The following is a 17,786-nucleotide window of genomic DNA, read 5'->3' on the forward strand; positions in this document are numbered from 1 at the left end:
TGAAATTCCCTGGATAAAACTCTCATCCTTGCAAGAATGAGGTAAGTTGCCTTCCTCAAAAGACCACAGCCACTTGGGATGAAATTTGTAGATAATCAACTACAATGAACAAGAGCTTGGGTGTTGCTTTAAAATTTTCATAAATATTTATTTTAATAAACATAAAAAAAAATTAAAAAGACCACCGTATAACCAAGAAATAACATAGTTTATTGCTTGTACCGTACAAATCTGAGGATAGAGGAAGGCAATTCTGTGGTTTACCAAAAAAAAAAAAAAAGAAAAAAAAAGAAAAAAAAAGGCCTTTCCAGTTTTTGTGCTTATCAGCCACGTTTACAAAAACACTCCAGCTATCTTTATTTTACAAACGGAACTCAGAATCTCAAGCTGCCCCGGTTTGCAGAGGCCCAGAAGTGCTGCTGATTCCCAGCAGTGGGGAAGCGCGCAGGGCAGAAAACGTGCTACAACCCAGTGGGCGCTTCACTCCCGTCTGACGGGGGCAACGTTCAACTAGTCAACCTGGATTAGAACTACAGCAAACATGGGAAACTATTCTTGCCCCACCCCAAGTGTCCCAGAGGGCCGGGTCCCACCCAGCCCTGCACCCTGCAAGTCCAGGGAGCCGAACTGGGCCGATTGGTCTGAGGGGCAGACCCCAAAGGCTCAAGGAGGCCTGGGAGCTGCCGGCACTTCGGGTGCAGTGGAAGGAAGGCCACACGGTGGGTCTGGAGCAGCCCGGGTTCCCCCACCCGACTCTCAGGGGGCTTTGGGCGGGAGTGCCTGATGGGAGCCACCCTGCGAGGCAAGCAGGCCGCACCAGGGGCAGCTGACCGGAGGGAGTCCTGGAGGCCGCATGCCCTGGGGGAGCCCCCGTCCTTCCTGCTTGGGGGCTGCGCACAGTGGAATCGGGCAACTGCCACTGGCTGCCTGCAAGAGTTGAGACACGGGAAGCCAGGCCGGGCTGCTGCCATGGATGTTTGCAGCCAGGTTCGTGCTGCCTGCCTCCCACCCCCACCCCACCCCCCCTTTGGAGAAAGAAGACTTGTGATGGAGCCCAGAGCAACGGTGGAATTCGCAGGTGTCTCTGGCGCGGGCAGGTCCCCCAAACCCAGGGAGCACAGGAACCCCAGGGCTGCTGCTGCTGCTGCTGCTGCTGAGGTCAAGAGAAGAGCCAGACAGAGCAGCCCACCAGGTGGCATCCTCTGGTACCTGCCCAAGAGACCACACAGGTGGGCAGGAGGGACTGCTCTGGCCTGCCAGCAGCACAGCTGGAGAAGCCCCTTTCCCTAGAGGCCTCCCACTCCTTGCACAGGGGGCGGGGGGCCCTGCGGACTGTTCCCCAGCTTCAGGAAGGTCAGTCCACCTCCCGGCCAGGCTTGCCAGAGGATCACAACCTCCTCTTTAGCAAAGGGGGGAGCAGGGGGGCTGGCTGTGTGGCTTCTGGGCCCTCTGGGGCAACTCAGCTGAGCAGCACCTGCGCCCTGGCAGAGTCGAGCGACTCCGGGCTGCCTGCTTCTTCCCCGGTCAAGCCACATAGGCCTGGGGGGCAAGGCAAAAGGCCCCCTTCCTCCCAAGGCAGGGCCCTGCAGCCATGAGGAGGAGGGCCAGAGGTCAGGGGGCTGCCTACCCCACTGGGCCAGAGATGGGAGAGGCAGGCAGCCATCTTCCACAGCTGGAGAGAGAGAGGGGGAAACACTGCCAGGGCCACTACAAGACCTGGGCCAGGGAACTCAGACCCCGGCCCCAGTTGCACACGGGCAGCCCCCTTCAGATGAACTACTGGGCAGGGGCAGCTGGGCCCAATCGCTCCAGCGAGGGCCAGTCCTGGGCCTTGCAAGCAGCAGCTACAGACTGTCACAGGCCAGGAGGGTGCAGCTGCTTTGCCCGGCCCCCCGGCGTTCCTTGAAAGGCCGCGGTGCTAAGTGGGGGCCAGCTCCCCATTACCTGGAGGGCAGCTCCGCACTCCTCTTAACAGCGGCACCCACGGAGGCATGGGGGTTGCCCTGCTCCACCCAAAGCCAACTGTCCTCAAGAGGCACCTGAGCGCTGGCCGGCCAGCCGGCCACTATCCCCTGGGGTGCTGGGATTTCGGGGCTCTGCCTCTCTTAGCACAGCCCTGCAAGCCACCAAGGCCACCACGGCAGCCCATACGTGAGGCAGTGAACGGTGCTTCCCGCCTTCCGCCAACGCAACGCGGTGCCCGAGCGCAGCCCTCAGAAGCCACCAAACACGCCAAAGCAATTTCCAGGGGACATTCAGTGGTGGCCCAGAGGCAAAGGGCGGGGGAGGTATGGGGGGCAGGGACACCTGGGCACAAGTGAGTCAGCTGGTCCTGACTGCAAGGGTCGATGTGGCAGGTCCAGGCTCCTCCGCTTGGCTCCCAGGAATGGGAAGCCGGGATCAGCCAGACGGGGTGGGTGGCCCTGGCCGGCCCCGTGCTCTCTCCGGAGGCGCTGCAGCCCTACTCCCGAATGCTGGCTGAGTAGGAGAACTGAGGGAAGTGCGTCCGCTGGTCGGCGTCCAGGGGGTCCACGCAGTCGTCTGCGGACAAGAACAGCCCGGGCGGAGGCTTCCTGGTGAAGCCGGAACCAAAGGACCAGGTGAGCCCCCTCCCCCGGCCTGCCCCTCAATGCAAAGCCCCCTACTCACATCGGTCTGGGGGCGTAATGGTGATGGACTGGGCTGTGAACTCGTCATCAAAGTACCGCGTGTCTATTTCGGACGTCACCTGGGGCTTGAAAGGGGGGATGAGCTGGCGGGAGAGAGCCTGCTTAGTTCGCCCCATGGGGGGTTCTGCCCCCGCCCCCCTCCCACCCAGGAGAGCCCTGAGGGGGAAAGGGTGGCGGCAGCGGCAGCACCGCAGCGCTTACCTTCTTCTGCACCACATCCTGCCAGTTAACGGCAGCAAAGAACCGATGCTCCATTACCTCCTTGGCGTCGTTGGGGCCGCCCCCCAGCCTGGCAAGAAAAGGCTGGGTTAAGAGCTTTGCGTGTGCGTGGACAGTCATGGCCATGTGAGCGTGCCCACAAGTTCAGGGGGAGGGCAAACGCCGAGGAGGTGCCTGTTTACCCTTTGGGGAAGACAAGGAGGGGGAATTCCTCAGGGTGGCAGTGCCACCTCCCCCAGCTGCACCCCAGCACCCCCGCGGTGTATCTTCTGCCCAGAGGAGGGCGCTCGCGTTATACGTGCGTTTGTGCAAACTATGCGCTAAGCGTTTATTTCAACCTCTAAAACACAGAAGTCAACTGTATTTTATTACAAATGCCAAATTCACGCCAGCCACGGCTTGGCCTTTGAATCTGAGGACAGAACACCCCTCCCCCACACTGCCAGATCCCGCTCTTGGCCTCCCCTGCTCTCCGGCACGTCCAGCAGCCAAGCCCAAGGGCCTCTGACTCCAATAGCTCGGGCCCCCGGGCAAGCAAAGGCCCAAGGCAGGCTGGTGCTCGGAGGGCAGCCGGCGGGACCTCCCTCACCTCTGCTTGGGGTCCTTCTTGAGCAAGCCGGCCAGCAGGGCCTTGGCTTCAGGGCTGAGGGTGCGGGGGAAGCGGATCTCCTCCAGGAGGATCAGCTCAAAGAGGCGCTCGTGGTCCTGGCTGTAGAAGGGCAGCCGGCCGCACATCATCTCGTACATGACCACGCCCAGGCCCCACCAGTCCACGGCCCGCCCGTAATCATTGTCCTCCAGCACCTGCGGGGACAAGGGCAGCGGGGGATGGGAAACCCCGGGAAGGCAGCCCCGGGCCCTCTGAGGCTGGTCAAGGCTGGACCCGCCCTTCCCGCAATACCTCTGGGGCCAGGTACTCCGGTGTCCCGCAGAAGGTCTTCATGGTGGCTCCATCGGACACGCCTTCCTTGCACAGCCCAAAGTCCGTGATTTTGATGTGCCCGTCTTTATCCAGCATGAGGTTCTCCAGCTGAAAGGCACAAAGGCGGTTGGACCCCAGCCGAGGGGAGCCCTCCACCCCCACCCCACAGCTGGCCTGGGGGCCACCCCGTTGGACCCCCCTCCCCACCTTGATGTCACGGTAGACCACATCCCGCGAGTGGAGATACTCCAGGGCAGAAACGATCTCAGCCCCGTAGAAGCGGGCACGCTCCTCCGTGAAGACACGTTCTCGCGAGAGGTGGAAGAACAGCTGCAAGGGAAGCAGGCGGGTCAGGGAGAAGCAGGCCCAGCACCTCCAAGGAAGGGGCTCCTGGCAGACACCCACCTCCCCTCCGTTGGCGTATTCCATGACGAAGCAGAGGCGGTCGTTGGTCTGGAAGGCGTACTTCAGGGCCTAGGAAGAGGAGCAGAGGTTTCCCTCAGAAGCGGCCCCCTGCCCACCCTGGCCCTGTGCTCTGAGTCCAACCAGCCCCAGGCCTAGCCCCCCGTGCCGCCTCATGGGGGGAGAGGCGGAGGAGGAGGAGGGTACCTCAGGGGCTGGGCCCCTGGGGCAGGACCCCAGGCTTTGGCTGGCTCTGAGCGCCCTTCTCAACCAGAAGCAAAGGATGCTTCTGGCTAGGGGAAGTATTCTGAAGCCCCCTGGATCATGGCCAGCCCCCCGCCATGTACCGTGAGAAAGGGGTGCCTCGTGTTCTGCAGCACTCGACTCTCCGTGACGGTGTGGGCCACTTCATCCTTGGAAGAGGGAAGAGCGTCCTCACCCAGTGCACCTGGCAAGCAGCCCCACCCCCACCGCCCGCCACAGCCGTCCTCTCCAGGCTCCAGGAAAAGGGCAGGAATGCCAACCCTCCCCAGGGCCGGGAAGAGGAACCGCTGGTGGGCGTAAGACGGGCCCTTCTGGCCCCCTGGCTGAAACAGGCAGTGCTCCTTGGCCAAATGGGGGAGCGCGCAGGGGAATCCTTCGGATCCGCTCTTCTCTGGGATGGCAGAGGAAGGGGGCTTCCCAGAATCCAACTGTCTGAGCAGCAGCGGTAAATACTTCCAGAGCTTGTTTCTCTCTCTCTCTGGAGGCGCAGAAAACCCCCGATTCCAAAGGGCTCCCCCCCCCCACCAAGTTTTCTGAGGAAGGGCTCTGGGTCAGTCCTCTCCAGGGCAGGGTGGGGCCTTCTTCCTCTGGCCTCTAAGAGCGTTGGACACCCTCCCCGCTCCCTGGTCTGCTCTTGGGCAGCAGCCCCCTGGCGGGTCCCCCAAGGCCACCCACTGCTGGCCTGGCCAAGTCTCTCCACTCTCTCTGCCGCACTCTTGAGGGGCCGGAGCTTCTGCCCACCTTGGCAATGATGACCTTTTTGCGTAGAATCTTCATGGCGTAGTAGCGCCCGGTGGCCTTTTCCCGTACGAGGATGACCTTCCCAAAAGTGCCCTTTCCCAGGAGTTTCAAGTAGTCGAAGTCACTCATGGTCTGGGAACAGAAAACAAAGAAAGAAAGAAAGAAAGAAAGAAAGAGCGAGGGAGAGAGAAAGCGAGCGAGAGAGAGAGAGGGAGGAGCTCCTTGACTGATTGAGCAAAGCCTTTTGGGTAAAATCCCTGGAATCCCACGGCCGTAACTTGACCACAGCCCTCAAGTAGCCAAGATCAGCAGCCGTCTCCTTCCCGCAGACCTGCCTCGCTTACCGCCTTGGTTCTGGCCTTGGTCACAGCCACTTCCATTTCCTCGGCCCCTGGACTGTCGCTGGGGGAGCCACACTTGTAATCCATCCTGTCTTCCTCTTCCGCCGCCTGGGTCTTTAGGCTGTTGGCCACCATCTGAATGGCCTGCATCCATTCTTCCCTGGGAAGAGCAAACCGACACTCAGGGTGCCAAGCACCCTTAAGAAGCCCTCCAAGGCCGGCCGGCCGGCTCCGTTACGAGGCAGCCGAGACAAACCGAGGGGGCAGCCTAAGGCAGGATGCGCCGCTGCCGGTAAGGGAGCTGCCCCAGTCAGGGAAGCCTGGCATTTCTGGCGCCTAAAGACGACTGGGGTGTGAGAGTTGGATGCGGAACTCCGCAGGAGGATGGGAGGCAACCCCAAACAGACCCCCCCACTCCAATCCCGGGTGACACCTGAAGCGAGGGGTCAGATGTGCCTCCGTTCAAAACCCAAGAAACAAGTCCTCAGACTCCATTTTTATAGAGCAAAGTCATTTTACTGGATGAGTAGCTGCACTCGCGCAGTAAGCAGGAAAGCACCCCAACTTTTACAGCCCACCTGCAGCACCCTTCCCCCCAAAGGCCCGATTAGGCCTCTCCCTGTTCCTAGGGCAGCCGGGGAGAGCCAAGCAGGAAGAGAGGTCAGGAGGAATTCGGGAGGCTGGCACCAGGCCTGGCCCAGGGAGGGGGCGGGGGGCGCCACTCACCGTTCCTCTGGGGAGTCCACGTGGAAGGTCCGCTCAATGACCGTCGTCCACTGCAGGCAGCGGATGATGAACGTGTTGGGACGGGGTCGCTCGGCTTTCATCAGCTGGCATTCTGGGGGGAGGGAGGAGGAGAAGGACCCCAGGTTGGAGCCTCGGCCCTGCCATGGGGCTCCGGTCTGGCCCAGTCCCCCGGCCATGATCCACACAGGCTCAGCCAGGGCGGCTGTCCCCAAAGCAGAGAGGAGGAGGAGGAGGAGGAGGAGGAGGAGGAGGAGGACAGCGCCAGGGTAACCGTTGCTCATGCACCCAAGTCCCGTGTCCAGGCGGGGGAAGAGCCTCTGCCGGGGCCCCTGGGAGGCTGGAGGGCACCCGCCCACCTTTTCCAAGCTAACCTGGGCAACACACCTGCCACAGAGAAGTTGTTTAAAGGGGGTGCGCTGTGATCGGCAGCTTCCGGCTTCTCCTTGTAGCCGATGAAAGAGCCGTCGCTTTTGAGGAGGAAGTATCGGGGCCTCCACGTTTTGATGTATTCCCCTGGAAAGTCGTTCTGGGGTTACCCAGGGGGACACGCTGGGCCCACACAGCCAACAACCATCGCCCAGGACGGGCAGGCATAGAGGGGTGACCCCATCAGCCTCCACCTTTGGCCCAACACCCCTGCAAGCCCCCACCTGGCCTAAAGGTTGGCAGAGGAACAGATCCTCGTGTGTCCCTTGCCAGGTGGGGACTCTGACCAGCTGAGGCGTCTCTTCCACGGACTGGAGGAAGAGGTTTGGGGGGGGGGGCTCCTGCTGCTCCAGGAACCCTGCTGGATTCAGGCAGAGGGCAGCTCAGCCCAGAGCTTTTAGGGGGTGGGCTGCTCTTCTGTCCAAGCCCCGCTTGGCAAAAGCAGACCGAGGCCTGCCACCCATCCAGGCCACGGCGGGACCAAAATAGCCCCCAGCTGCGGTCTATATTTGTCTGCAAGGAACCAGGGCCGGAGGAGCAGCAGCAGCTCAGGGGAGTGGGGAGGGGAAGGAGCCCTGCCGGGTGACCAGGGGCTCTTGCCAAGATGGGCTTTGAGTTGCCCTACCAGCAGCGGGTCTCAGAGGGCCGAGAAGCCCCTTAGGAGCACAGGCTACAGAGCCAAACTGGGGCAAAAGAGGCCCCCGCTGGGTCTTCCCTGGGCTAGAAGAAATGCAGCCCGGTGGCTGAGGGCCTTTGCCTCTGGGAAGGCTGCTCGGGCCTTGGGGTTAGGAGAGGCGATGACCTTCACCCGCTGCAGCCAAAGCCGGGGGCCTCCATTGGGGGAGAAGCGCCGCTGGCAGCTCAGGGTCTCCCACAGGGCAGGCGGGGCACCACTCACCTCGCTTGTGCAGCCATCCCTCCTTAATCACCGACACCTCACTCATGTTGCTGCCACCACAGGGCACGGAGAGGGGCTGCTGCCTGCCAGGTGGGCCCCAGGCTTCCTGGCGACCTGCAGGGGAGAAGGGAATGGCTGCCGTCCTGAGAACATCGGAGGCCACCCCGAGCCCTGCCCCCCACCCAGCACTGCAGAACAACGTTGTGAAATTCTCTACGAAGCCACAGCTGACAGCAGCCTGGCTCCCCCACCCCCCCGGCATCTGGACTGGCCGGCGGCTAAACTCCAGGGCCGATTGAAGGCCCCAGGGCTGCCACTAGCCCCCCTTGTCCTTCCAGTGAGCGCCAAGCCCACGCAGCCGTGGCCAGCAGCAGGCGGCCAGGATAACCACGCAGGACACCACAGACTTGCCACAGTCAACACCAGGCACCTTCCAGAAGCAGCTTGCTACTTGCACGCTTTGCTGGCGCACACAGATGCCTATGAAGGCTTGATCGCAGAAAAGCTTGCTTGAGCAAAAAAACCACACAGACAAAATGCCTGGGAAGGAGCACGTCTCCCATGGGCCAAAGGGTTCAGAGAGACACAGCGTCAGCACCACCACCACCAATAAGGATGCCGGGGGATGAGGAAGAGGAGGCAGAGCTGCAGCTTCTTCAGCAGGCAAAGGAAGCCACTTCTGAAGCCTAAGAGCCCCATGTCACAAGCCAGAGGAGCCATCTTACGGAACGGCCTACGTGGGCAGCACTCAAATGGGACGGGACTCGGCCTCCTCCGTGCAAAGGTCCCCAGCAAAGGGGAGCCCACCGCCTCTTCCCTGGCAACCTGCTCAACTGGCCAACAGCTTGCACTGTGCAGTCAAGACGTTCTTCTCAATGTCTAGCCTGACCCTCCTTTCTTGGTGCTGGTCCTTCCTTCTTTCTGGGGAAACCAAGAGCAATGCCGTTCCTTCTGCGGTCTCACCGCCAGAGACTAGAAAAGTATAACAGCCTCCTGGTTTGCACACTAAACATACTCAATCTAGACACCTCTTTCCAGCCTTCTGACTGCCCTGGCAGTCTCATGTTTGCATTGTGCTTTTTTAATCGGGGTGCTCAAAACTGGACAGTGAGTTAGGAGCACCCAGGTTGACTCTGTAAACCGCTAAGAGAGGCCTGTAAAGCACTGTGAAGTGGTATATAGGTAAGCGCTGTTGCTATTATTATCTGAGCAGGGCACGATGGAGTGAAACAACCACTTTCAGTCATCTGCATCCTGTGCCCTTTCCTGCTGGCTGTGGCTGCTGGAGGTGAAAAAGAGGGACCTTATCTCCTCGCCCCAGTTGGAAGGCTCCCCAGAAGAACCATGTGCTGTTGCTACAGAGGCCGAGAGCGACAGGGACGGCAAGGGGGTTGCATCAGAGCTTTGGAGTCCATTACGGAAGACTGGAAACGAAGGGATCAGAAGGCTCAATCCAGGCTTGGGCAAAAGAACCGGAGCGCGCCCCCCCCCCCCCATTGGCTCTGCTCCTGCCAGAGATAGCCAGAGAAGAGCAGAAAGCTCAGCTGGCTGTGTTGCCTTCCTTCCTCAAACCACGCAGGGAAGGTCGGGCAGTGGGCCCCAATCTGCCCAGGAGACAAAAGGCCCTTTCAGGTGGCAGAGGACCCTGGACCAGCTTTACAGCAAGCGGTACCCTTTCACACGGCACCTCTAGTCGTAAGTAAGTTGGGAAAACGGAAAGGACTCTGGTTGACAGGCGGGACCCAGGACGGGGGCGGGGGGAAATGCCTTCCTCCTCCCTAGAAACGAATTCTGTGTAACACGGCAAACAGCCACTTTTCAAGCCCCCATTCTGCTGCCCAGAGACGGAAGGGCTTTCATCAACTCAATGCTCACACCTGCCAATGCTCCCAGCGGGAGATCAGAGGTGGGATGTGCCTGCATGCATGTGCACTTGGGGTGGGCAGGGCGAGATGATTGCTGTCTGTCATACCCTCTGATTGACATTTAGGCTGTCAGGAATCCCCAGGAGGGAGCAACATTGCCTTACCCTCCGGCAAGGCAGAAGGGTAGAGGGAAGAAAAACCCTCTGGGGCCTCTGCGTGCTCCACAGGGGCAACGTTAAGGGCAGCGATGTGGAAGCTCTGCTGAGAACCAGCAGTCCCATGGCGGGCACAGGGCACCTGCTGCCTCTCAGCCGGCGGCGGGCTCTTCCTTTGCACAGGCTGCGCCCCCCCCCCCCGGGGCCCCCCACTCCGCTCGTGGGTCTCTCTTGACTCCCAGAGCGGCCAGGCCAGGCTTGAATCCCACGTTGCTGCTTGGACTTTGGGCGGCGATGTTCGAGGCCTGAGCTTCTGCCCCACCTTGAAACCGACTGCAAGGGGAGGGCGCCAGGCGTTTGTTAAAGCCTTATTCGCCAGAATCCAGGCATTCTTTCTCCCGGAGCCCCCAGCGGGGCTGGGCTCCCCCTCTGCGGTTGCCTTCCTTCAGCCCCATCGGCCCCACCAGGCTGCGCGGGGAGAGTAGATGTCCCAGGCCCCTTGGCCCCCCCCCCCCACCCGGGTTGGTCAGCCCGAGAGTCCAAGGGCTCCCGGGAGCCTCCACCGGCCCTGGCGGGAAAGCGCTCCTGGGCCAAGGGCCAGCCCGGCCGCCGGCTCCGCCCCGCCCCGCCCCAACAGCGCCAGCCCCCACTCAGCCCGGGCAGCGGAGGGGCTGCACGGACCGCCTCGGATCCAGCTTTGCCAGCCGCTAGGGCAGCGCTGCGGGAAGGGAGCGGGGCTCACCGGCCGGGCTCCGAGGGCCCCAAGAGGGGAAGCCCGGGCGGGCCAAGCGGCTCCAACAGCGAGAGGACCGCGGAACGCCGCCCGGGCCCGGGCCGATCGCAGCGTCCGCCCCGCGCCTCCCCCCCGCCCGCGCGGCCGATGGTTCAGCCTCCATCCCACAATGCCCCGCGCGCGGCCGCCCGGCGCCGGCGCTCTCGGCCAGGCAGCGGGGGCTCCGGGCATCGCCTCCACCCTGCCCCTCACCTGCTGCTGCTACCGGCGTCCCCGCGGGGCCATCCTCAGGGCTGCCGTCGCGTCAGGTCCGACGGCGCCCGCAAACCCCGCCTTCTCCCGACTCGCACGCAGGGCGGCCGGGACGCGAGCAGGAACGACAACAGACCCGCCACCAGCCAACCTTCGCTACTCTGCGCAGGCGCGTTGCCGACTCTCGGCGCCTGCGCAAACGACGCGTCCTCTCGCATATGCGCAGACGGTCGCTATCCCCCCACCCCGGAAGGCAGGAGCTTTTGCCGCCGCCGCCGCCACGCAAGGAAGAGTCGAGCGACACCAGCAGAGCGGAAACACCGTTTATTTTGAGCGTACGCTCGCCGGCCCGGCTCGAGGGCTGCGCGGCCGCGGTACAACTTGAAGCTCGCATCATCCCAGTGTACAGAGACTCCAATTGACAAACCCGCTTTCAAGCAGCGAAGTCCCGTTAGACGCTGCCGGCTAAGCCGGCGTGCAGCTCTGGGTCTGTAGCCGGTCTGAATCGGCAGCCCTGGGGGAAAGGAGGTGGGACACCGTGGGAGGGGGGGGGGAAGGCAGCGCTGCTTCCCCCTGAACACCCTCCTTCCGCCCGGGCGGCTGTGAGGCGGCGGGGGGGCAGAATCACCCCTCCCCCAGCATGGACCGGCTTCTTCTCCCCTTGGCTGCCTTGAGACCTGCTGGCATCCATGGAATTTCTTTGCCGGAGGCCGAAGACCCTGCCTGCCCCAGATCCCCCTGGAGATCTTGCCAGGGTGGGGGCAAATGACTTTCTGTAAAGGAGCTGGGGCTTCTTCCAGTGGGAAAGCGTAGGGGCCCATCAGTGCCGGGCACCCTTTCCTAGCAGATCTCCCCCTCCTTAAACTTGTGGTGCCCTGTCATTTCCTAAGGCCAAGGCCAAAGCTGTGATTGGCCTACCTCAAATCCTGCCAGCCGGGGGAGGGTGTGTGCCTGCTGAACTCCAGGATTCCGCCCCCTCCCAAGACACACTGCCAGAGCCACAAGTGGGGTGGGGGGTGGCCGTCCCATCCTGTCCTTACTGATGCTAACCACCTTCAGCAGGGCAGGTGCCGGAGGGAAAAGCCTCAAGACATCAAAAGAGAGGAAAATGAGATGGCTTTTGTTTGCTCAAAAAGGTCTAAGGGAATGCGGGTGCAGCCATTTGCACACCCACACACCCAATCCAAGAACAGCTTAATCCAGGAGTGCAGCAAAAGAAACCGAGCTAGGCCAGTCAGGAATCCTGACGTGTAAGACAAGGAGGGGCATTTCTCAACCATTCTAAGAAAACGGGGAAAGGAAAGGAAAGAAACCCAGAATGCTGCCAGACCAATGGCACAGCTCCAGCATCCGCTAAAAGAAATGCCTGGCACCCAGTCAGTTGCCCTTCCTGGAATGCGCGAGTTCCAGGGTCGGCAGATGAAAGCTCAGGACAGAGAAGGGAAAAAGAAGGAAGGGACCGCCTGTCTCTCTTATGGACACTACTTCCTAGGGAAGAGCAAACACCTGCAGAGAAAAAACAAAAGGTGTGTTCAGAGGGCTGCCCAGAACCCCTCGCTTTCTCTTCAAGGCCATCTAAGCGCTCGCACCCTGCCAGGACTGGCCTTTCAGATGCCTCAACCAGTGTGTGGCCCTAAGCAACTCTGGACACAGTGCTGGGAGAACCAACCAAGGGCTTCGCAGAAGCAGATCTGCCTTGGCTCTGGAGTGCAGCCCCCCCCCCCCCCATCACAAAGGGAGCCAACGGGAGAGATGAACACACACACACACACACACTCGCTTGCCCTCCTCGGCTGGAAGCTCCCTCCAAGTGGGGTCCCAGGCCAGGCTCACAGTGTCTTCCTGCCCAGCCTCTTAAAGACACTGACGGTGCCCGTGTGGTCCATCTGAGCGCCGGGGGGCTCCACAGGGCTGGAGCTGCTTACCTTGGAGCTCCCTAAAGTTCTGTTTATGGTGACTCGGAAGGAAGAGTCCGGCCTGCTCCTGGAACTGGTAACGCTGCTGTCCTGGGCCTCAAGGAGTTTCAGCGAGCGCTTGCCCAGTCTCTTGGCCACACTGCCCGGGGCAGGAGACAAGCCCTGCATCCCTTCCTTGGCAGGAGTGGCAGGTCCAGCCACACTCTTGCTCCCCCGTCGCCGGATTACAGTGGTGGCAGCGGCATCAGCTGCCACCTGCCTGGGCTCAGAGCTGGTAGCTTTGGCCTTGATGGCGACGCCAACTTTGCAGCTCTCCTTGGGCTGGGAAGGTCTTTTCAGCACTCCTGCATACTGGAGCACAGAGCTGTCGTCATCGCTGTCAGCCGCTTTGTCCTCCTGCACGTCCCCCAACCGGCTGAACACTCCTGTGGGCTGTGGAGAGTCAGAGCAGAGCTTAGTGGCTGGACAATTGTGGGTCCCTCTGCTTTTGGCAGGCTAAGGGTACCACTGGCCTTAGGCAATCTCAGAAGATCTCAACACACACACACACAGTAGAGTGTGTTATTGCACTAGGCACTCTAGGTGATCTGCCTCACCTGTGTCTACATAACTAGCCAGTCTTCCCTTCCCACTTCTCCTGCTTATATCTTATCTCACTTTAGCCACTCATGCATCTGAAGTGAGCTACAGCTCACAAAAACGTAATCCTTTTAATAAAAGGTTAGATGGAAAAGACATTACCAGACTTTTGATTTTTCCAACCAAACTCATATGCTCTACTCCTAAATGTAGAGAATCCCTACAGATCTCTACTCTTAAAATGATTTTATACCAGTGTAAGGGGGCAGCAGACATGGCATGCTCGTCTTCCTGACACCAGCAACTGCTGCAACCTCCAACCAAAAATAGTTCGTGACAAGAGCCCTCCGCCATTTATAGCTTGCTCTGTCGCAACAAGTTCTCACAGAAAGAAAGGAACTGCAAGCAAAAAGCAGATCCAACCAACCAGAAAGCCCAGTCCTGCCATGTCAGAAACAAGACACCCTCCCACCCACCAAAGGGTGCACTCCCCAGAAAGAACCTGCCGTAGCTGCATTCTTCGGGGAGGGGCACGCTAAAGCAGGCCCCATCCAGGCATAGTCAGGGAGCCCAGCAGGTCAGAACTGCCACCTTCCATCCAGGATACCTGGGTCAGCACCGGATATGTTGGGGACCACCGAGTCAGCAGAAACCACACACCAGAGAGAAAAGTAGAGAAACTGCCATCAACTGCAAAGAAGAGCCCCCCCCTCCCTGCCCCCTCACCTTGCTTCCTATTGCTGTGTCTCCACCTGTCTCTGCACCAAGCCGGTCAAACACAGAAGTTCTTTGCAAACCTGACGGAGAACACAAACATGGATGCATACAACATCTGCACTATGAAATGACTAGAAAAGGGAAGGCTTTTCCCAAGAAAACAACCCAGCTACAGATTTCTTTGTTTTATGGCCCTGCCCCCCAGCTGCTCCAAAGGAGGCCCTTGAGTTTCCCTTCAAAGAAAATGGAGGCAGGAGATGTTGTGCCTCTCTACAAAAGGGAGTCAAGGAGCAGAGGATCGTCTGGAGGGAACCTTGCCTAGTATTGCGAACGAGACCAGAAAAAGTTCAGTGACCAAAACAACTCCATTAGATGAAAAGAGATTTGGTTTGAACAAATGCTCTTAATTGGCCATTTTTGCTTGATGGCGTGTTTGTCCTGATCAAAATTTTGTTCTGAAGTGCTCAATTTACATATCCTTACCCCGCTTTCATTTCAGGTTTCCCACAACCTCCTTCCTTCAAAGAAGCAACACCCTGCCCCCCTCCCCAAAATCAAAAGACAGCTACAGTACCTTTTGCTGCCTGCTGCTGCTCCAGGATCTTCTTAGTCCTGGGAGTCGTTCCTTTGGGCATGTGGACAATGTACTTCCCTTCCATCTCTGCTGTGACGCGGCGCCGCTTCATTGGGATGGTGGGATTCTCAGCCCGAGGAGCGCAAACAGCTGCCACCACAAGAAGACATAAGCAAGCAGACGCAGGTCAATGGATGCTCTTATGCTGCCTGCAAATGCCACAAGAAACACTCCCCACTGCTTCTGCTCAGGACAAGCCCAGCAGACAAGCACAGCCGTTGGGGCGTGAAAAGAGAAATTGCTCAGATTCTTGGGTGGCTTCTTCATTTTTGGCTCCAGGTCCTCCAGCTGAGCAGCTCAATTCTACCTTTGTGGAAGCAACAGAAGCCTAGACCTTAATACTCTTAACAGCGAAAGGAGCACATCCAATCACGGCATGGGGAATAATGCTTCATGTGTTATACAAAAATAATATTTAACTTTTGTTGACTTCCATGAAGGTGGCAAGAGTTTTTAGCTTATGTGTTTCCTTCCCTACTCTCTTGCAGCAGGTAAAAACAATAAACGTATCTCCAACCATCACTGATTTATGAAGGTTATCCGACGCCTGTAGCAATGGGAACATGAAGCCCTTTCCCCTTTCCCTGCCCAGCAGGCTTGGACCCCACCAGCATGGCTCGTTCCTAAAAGTTCCTGGCACTTCCGCAATAAAGTGCCCTGAAGACAGGAGGAATGCCACATAGGATGCTGCACAATTCCTAGCCCAATAACACCCCAGGAGCTTCATCTTGCAAATGAAAGGCTAAGGCTAAAAAAAATGAAGTTTCTCCTCAAATGCAGCATTCCTAATTCATCTCCTATCCCACTCCTCAGAAATAGGATTGAGCAACAGCTGCATACAACGGCAGAGTTTTGTAGGGTCCGTGAAGCCACTTGGAACAGAAGTTGCCAGCAGAGAAATACATTCAGCCATGATTTTTAAAATTACCTGCTTTGGTGCTTTTTCCTGCCATTTTGTTGGATACAGTGATGGAGATTTTGGAGGCACTGGTGTCAGGCCTCCGAACAGGAGTAGAAGGTGGAGAGTCTCGTCTTAAACTGTTGGCAATCATCCTGGTGGCAGCTGCAGAAATTGGTGAGATCACAATTGTAAAGAATAGCCACCACAGAGGTCTGGATTCAGCTGAGACTCTGCGATCAGCAACGCAGGCAACCTGTACTCACCAGTATTAGCATTCCTGCGGAGTTCAGATTGCAAAGCAGTTTGGCTGGAGGCCACAGATTCTGTTGCAGCTTTGCACATTTCCTGGAGGAGAATATGCCCACAATAATAAAGTGATCATAAGCAGATCAGGATGCACCAAAACAGCCACCAAACCAGAAGAAATGCATCAGGCCCCTACTAGGTTAAACTGTTGCACTCTGAAGAAAAGGCAGGTTGAGGAACAGCAGAGCCTCAGAAGCAAAAGTGGCATGCAGTTCTCCAAGCACCTGAGTTTTAGCCTTTCAGAATTTCTTTGCTCCAAAGCTTGAAGACTAACATCTATGGGGAGACAGGCCTAATCTCAGAAACTCTCCGTGTGCACTGTTCACAACAGTCTCCTTGCACTAGGCCTTGCACTTTGGCATCCCCAGGTAACAATCTTTTTGTATTTTTTTACGATCCTGTAACCCCTTAATTTTGAGTGGAGTTGGGATGGCTGAATGAAGCCTTTACTGGCCGGATGCCCTTTCTGATGGCTGTGTGGAGTTTGCAGCAGTCTTTTCTCCTGGCGCCCTGAGAAATACCTAGCTGCTACCTAGGACTGTCAACCTTCTGAATGGGAGGGGAGCATCTTCGCCACCAGGGCACTTCCGCAGGTGCACAATCCAGATTTATTAAGACACCCGCAAAGCCCTATATTGGTCTCAGTATCAGAAAGATCATCTTGAAAACCATGACTCAATACATGTCCGAGGCCTCCATGTATGAAGCAGAGCAAAGATGGGCAACAATTCCACGGAACCTACCTGCCGATATACCACTTTAGCATGCTTCAGAATGGCAATAATATCGCCAACTATCGTGATACCCAGCTCATTCATGATCTCCTTATTGAGGTCCATCAGCATATTCTTCTGGATCCTACAAGGATTCAGACAGCAATGGTTAACTCTATAAGCCACCATTCCTACAAATCCTTTTATGATTCTACAAGGTACTGAGAAATTCTTTAAGTGAAGTGCCAGATGGCTCCATTTAGAAGATATAATGGCACTTAAGCCTATCTTGGAAGCGTGAACAACATGAAGGGAGATTTTGTCAAGCTTCTGATGGACGTGTAAAAATGCTTAAAAATGAATTAAAATACATACTTTGATATAGACAATTTTAAAGAGAAAGATGGATCATTAAGAAATATGAAAAATAAACACATAAAGATCAATATTCTGTTGAAGTCAGAGCTTTTCCTTTAAGACTAATGGAAAAGCTAGAAAAATTACAGATTTCAATATTCAAGAGTTCCCCCTTATGGAGAAATGGCTGGAGAAGTTGCCAAAATTGCCTAAATTTATTAGTGACCAGAAACTTTTTTTTGGGGGGGACGGGTGAGTAAAAATAAACTTTTGATTTACAGCTTTGATTAGACAGGGTAAATTATAGAAGGAATTATTGAAAAAAGAGTAACGATGTAACTTTAAAGAGAAAAGTTAAAATATATTTGTGCCTATAACTGCTGCGAAGAACGCTCCGTTTTTCTCTTTCCTTGAGCTTTTTACTTTCCCCTTGATTTCTTTCTTTCTTTCTTTCTTTCTTTCTGTCCGTCCACGTTGTTAGTTTCGTTAAGTTTCCATCCCGGCAGGGCCAGGAAGAGGCCCCCCGGGGACTCGGCGGCGCGGAGGAGCCACTCGCCTGTTATCCACGAACGTGACGGCGTAGTTGACCGCGGGGCCCGGGGGGATCCCGGCTTCCTTGAAGAACTGGATCCACTCCGAGGTGGCTGCGGGACCAACAGCGGCGTTAACCGGGCGAGCGGGGGAGGGAAGGGGAGCCACGGCGACCCCCGCCCAAGCAGGGGAGGGAAGGGGCAGGGCGCCCACTCACCCATCGTCACCGACGCCATCGCGCTGCTCCAGGCGGCGCGGCCGGAATGCCTGCGGAGAGCGACACCGCGTGAAGCCCCCGCCCCGCGGCCGCCCAGACCCGCCCCTCCCTTCGTGGCGCGGCACCCGGGGCTCATCGCCCGCCCGGCCCCGGCCCCGCTCACCCCGCCGCACCGGCTCCCGCAGGCCGCACCGGAAGGCGGCGCGGCGTCACTTCCGGCGCCCGCCCGCCGCTCCGAGCTCCCGCCCCCTTCCCCCCACCACCACGACCGCGGTCGGCCG

The 17,786-nt window shown here is 58.1% G+C and overlaps 1 protein-coding gene across 8 annotated transcripts; it reads right to left on the reverse strand.

The window, feature by feature from the left end:
- Window positions 1-189: 189 nt before the first annotated feature.
- On the reverse strand, window positions 190-17,697 carry LOC113450329 (RAC-beta serine/threonine-protein kinase). 8 transcript variants are annotated; one of them, XM_026721509.2, is made up of 14 exons: window positions 12,560-12,683; window positions 7,630-7,743; window positions 6,690-6,818; window positions 6,285-6,396; window positions 5,562-5,718; window positions 5,218-5,349; window positions 4,560-4,625; window positions 4,216-4,284; window positions 4,018-4,140; window positions 3,790-3,918; window positions 3,478-3,692; window positions 2,871-2,958; window positions 2,650-2,752; window positions 190-2,541 (listed from the first exon to the last, which is right to left on the reverse strand). In XM_026721509.2, the coding sequence occupies exons 2-14, from the start codon at window positions 7,673-7,675 to the stop codon at window positions 2,462-2,464; spliced, it is 1,449 nt and encodes a 482-aa protein (XP_026577294.1). In that variant the 5' UTR covers window positions 7,676-7,743; window positions 12,560-12,683; the 3' UTR covers window positions 190-2,461. The 8 variants fall into 8 exon arrangements, 7 of the variants coding, with proteins under 7 accessions (XP_026577294.1, XP_026577293.1, XP_087795507.1 ...); XM_026721508.2 differs by lacking the exon at window positions 12,560-12,683 and adding an exon at window positions 10,635-10,813; XM_087939381.1 differs by lacking the exon at window positions 12,560-12,683 and adding an exon at window positions 10,635-10,801 and having other exon boundaries at window positions 6,677-6,818.
- Window positions 17,698-17,786: the final 89 nt, after the last annotated feature.

Source organism: Pseudonaja textilis, chromosome 10, assembly GCF_049901715.1.
Source record: "Pseudonaja textilis isolate UNSWEBS1 chromosome 10, rPseTex1.2, whole genome shotgun sequence".
Classification (NCBI taxonomy): Eukaryota; Metazoa; Chordata; class Lepidosauria; order Squamata; family Elapidae; genus Pseudonaja; species Pseudonaja textilis.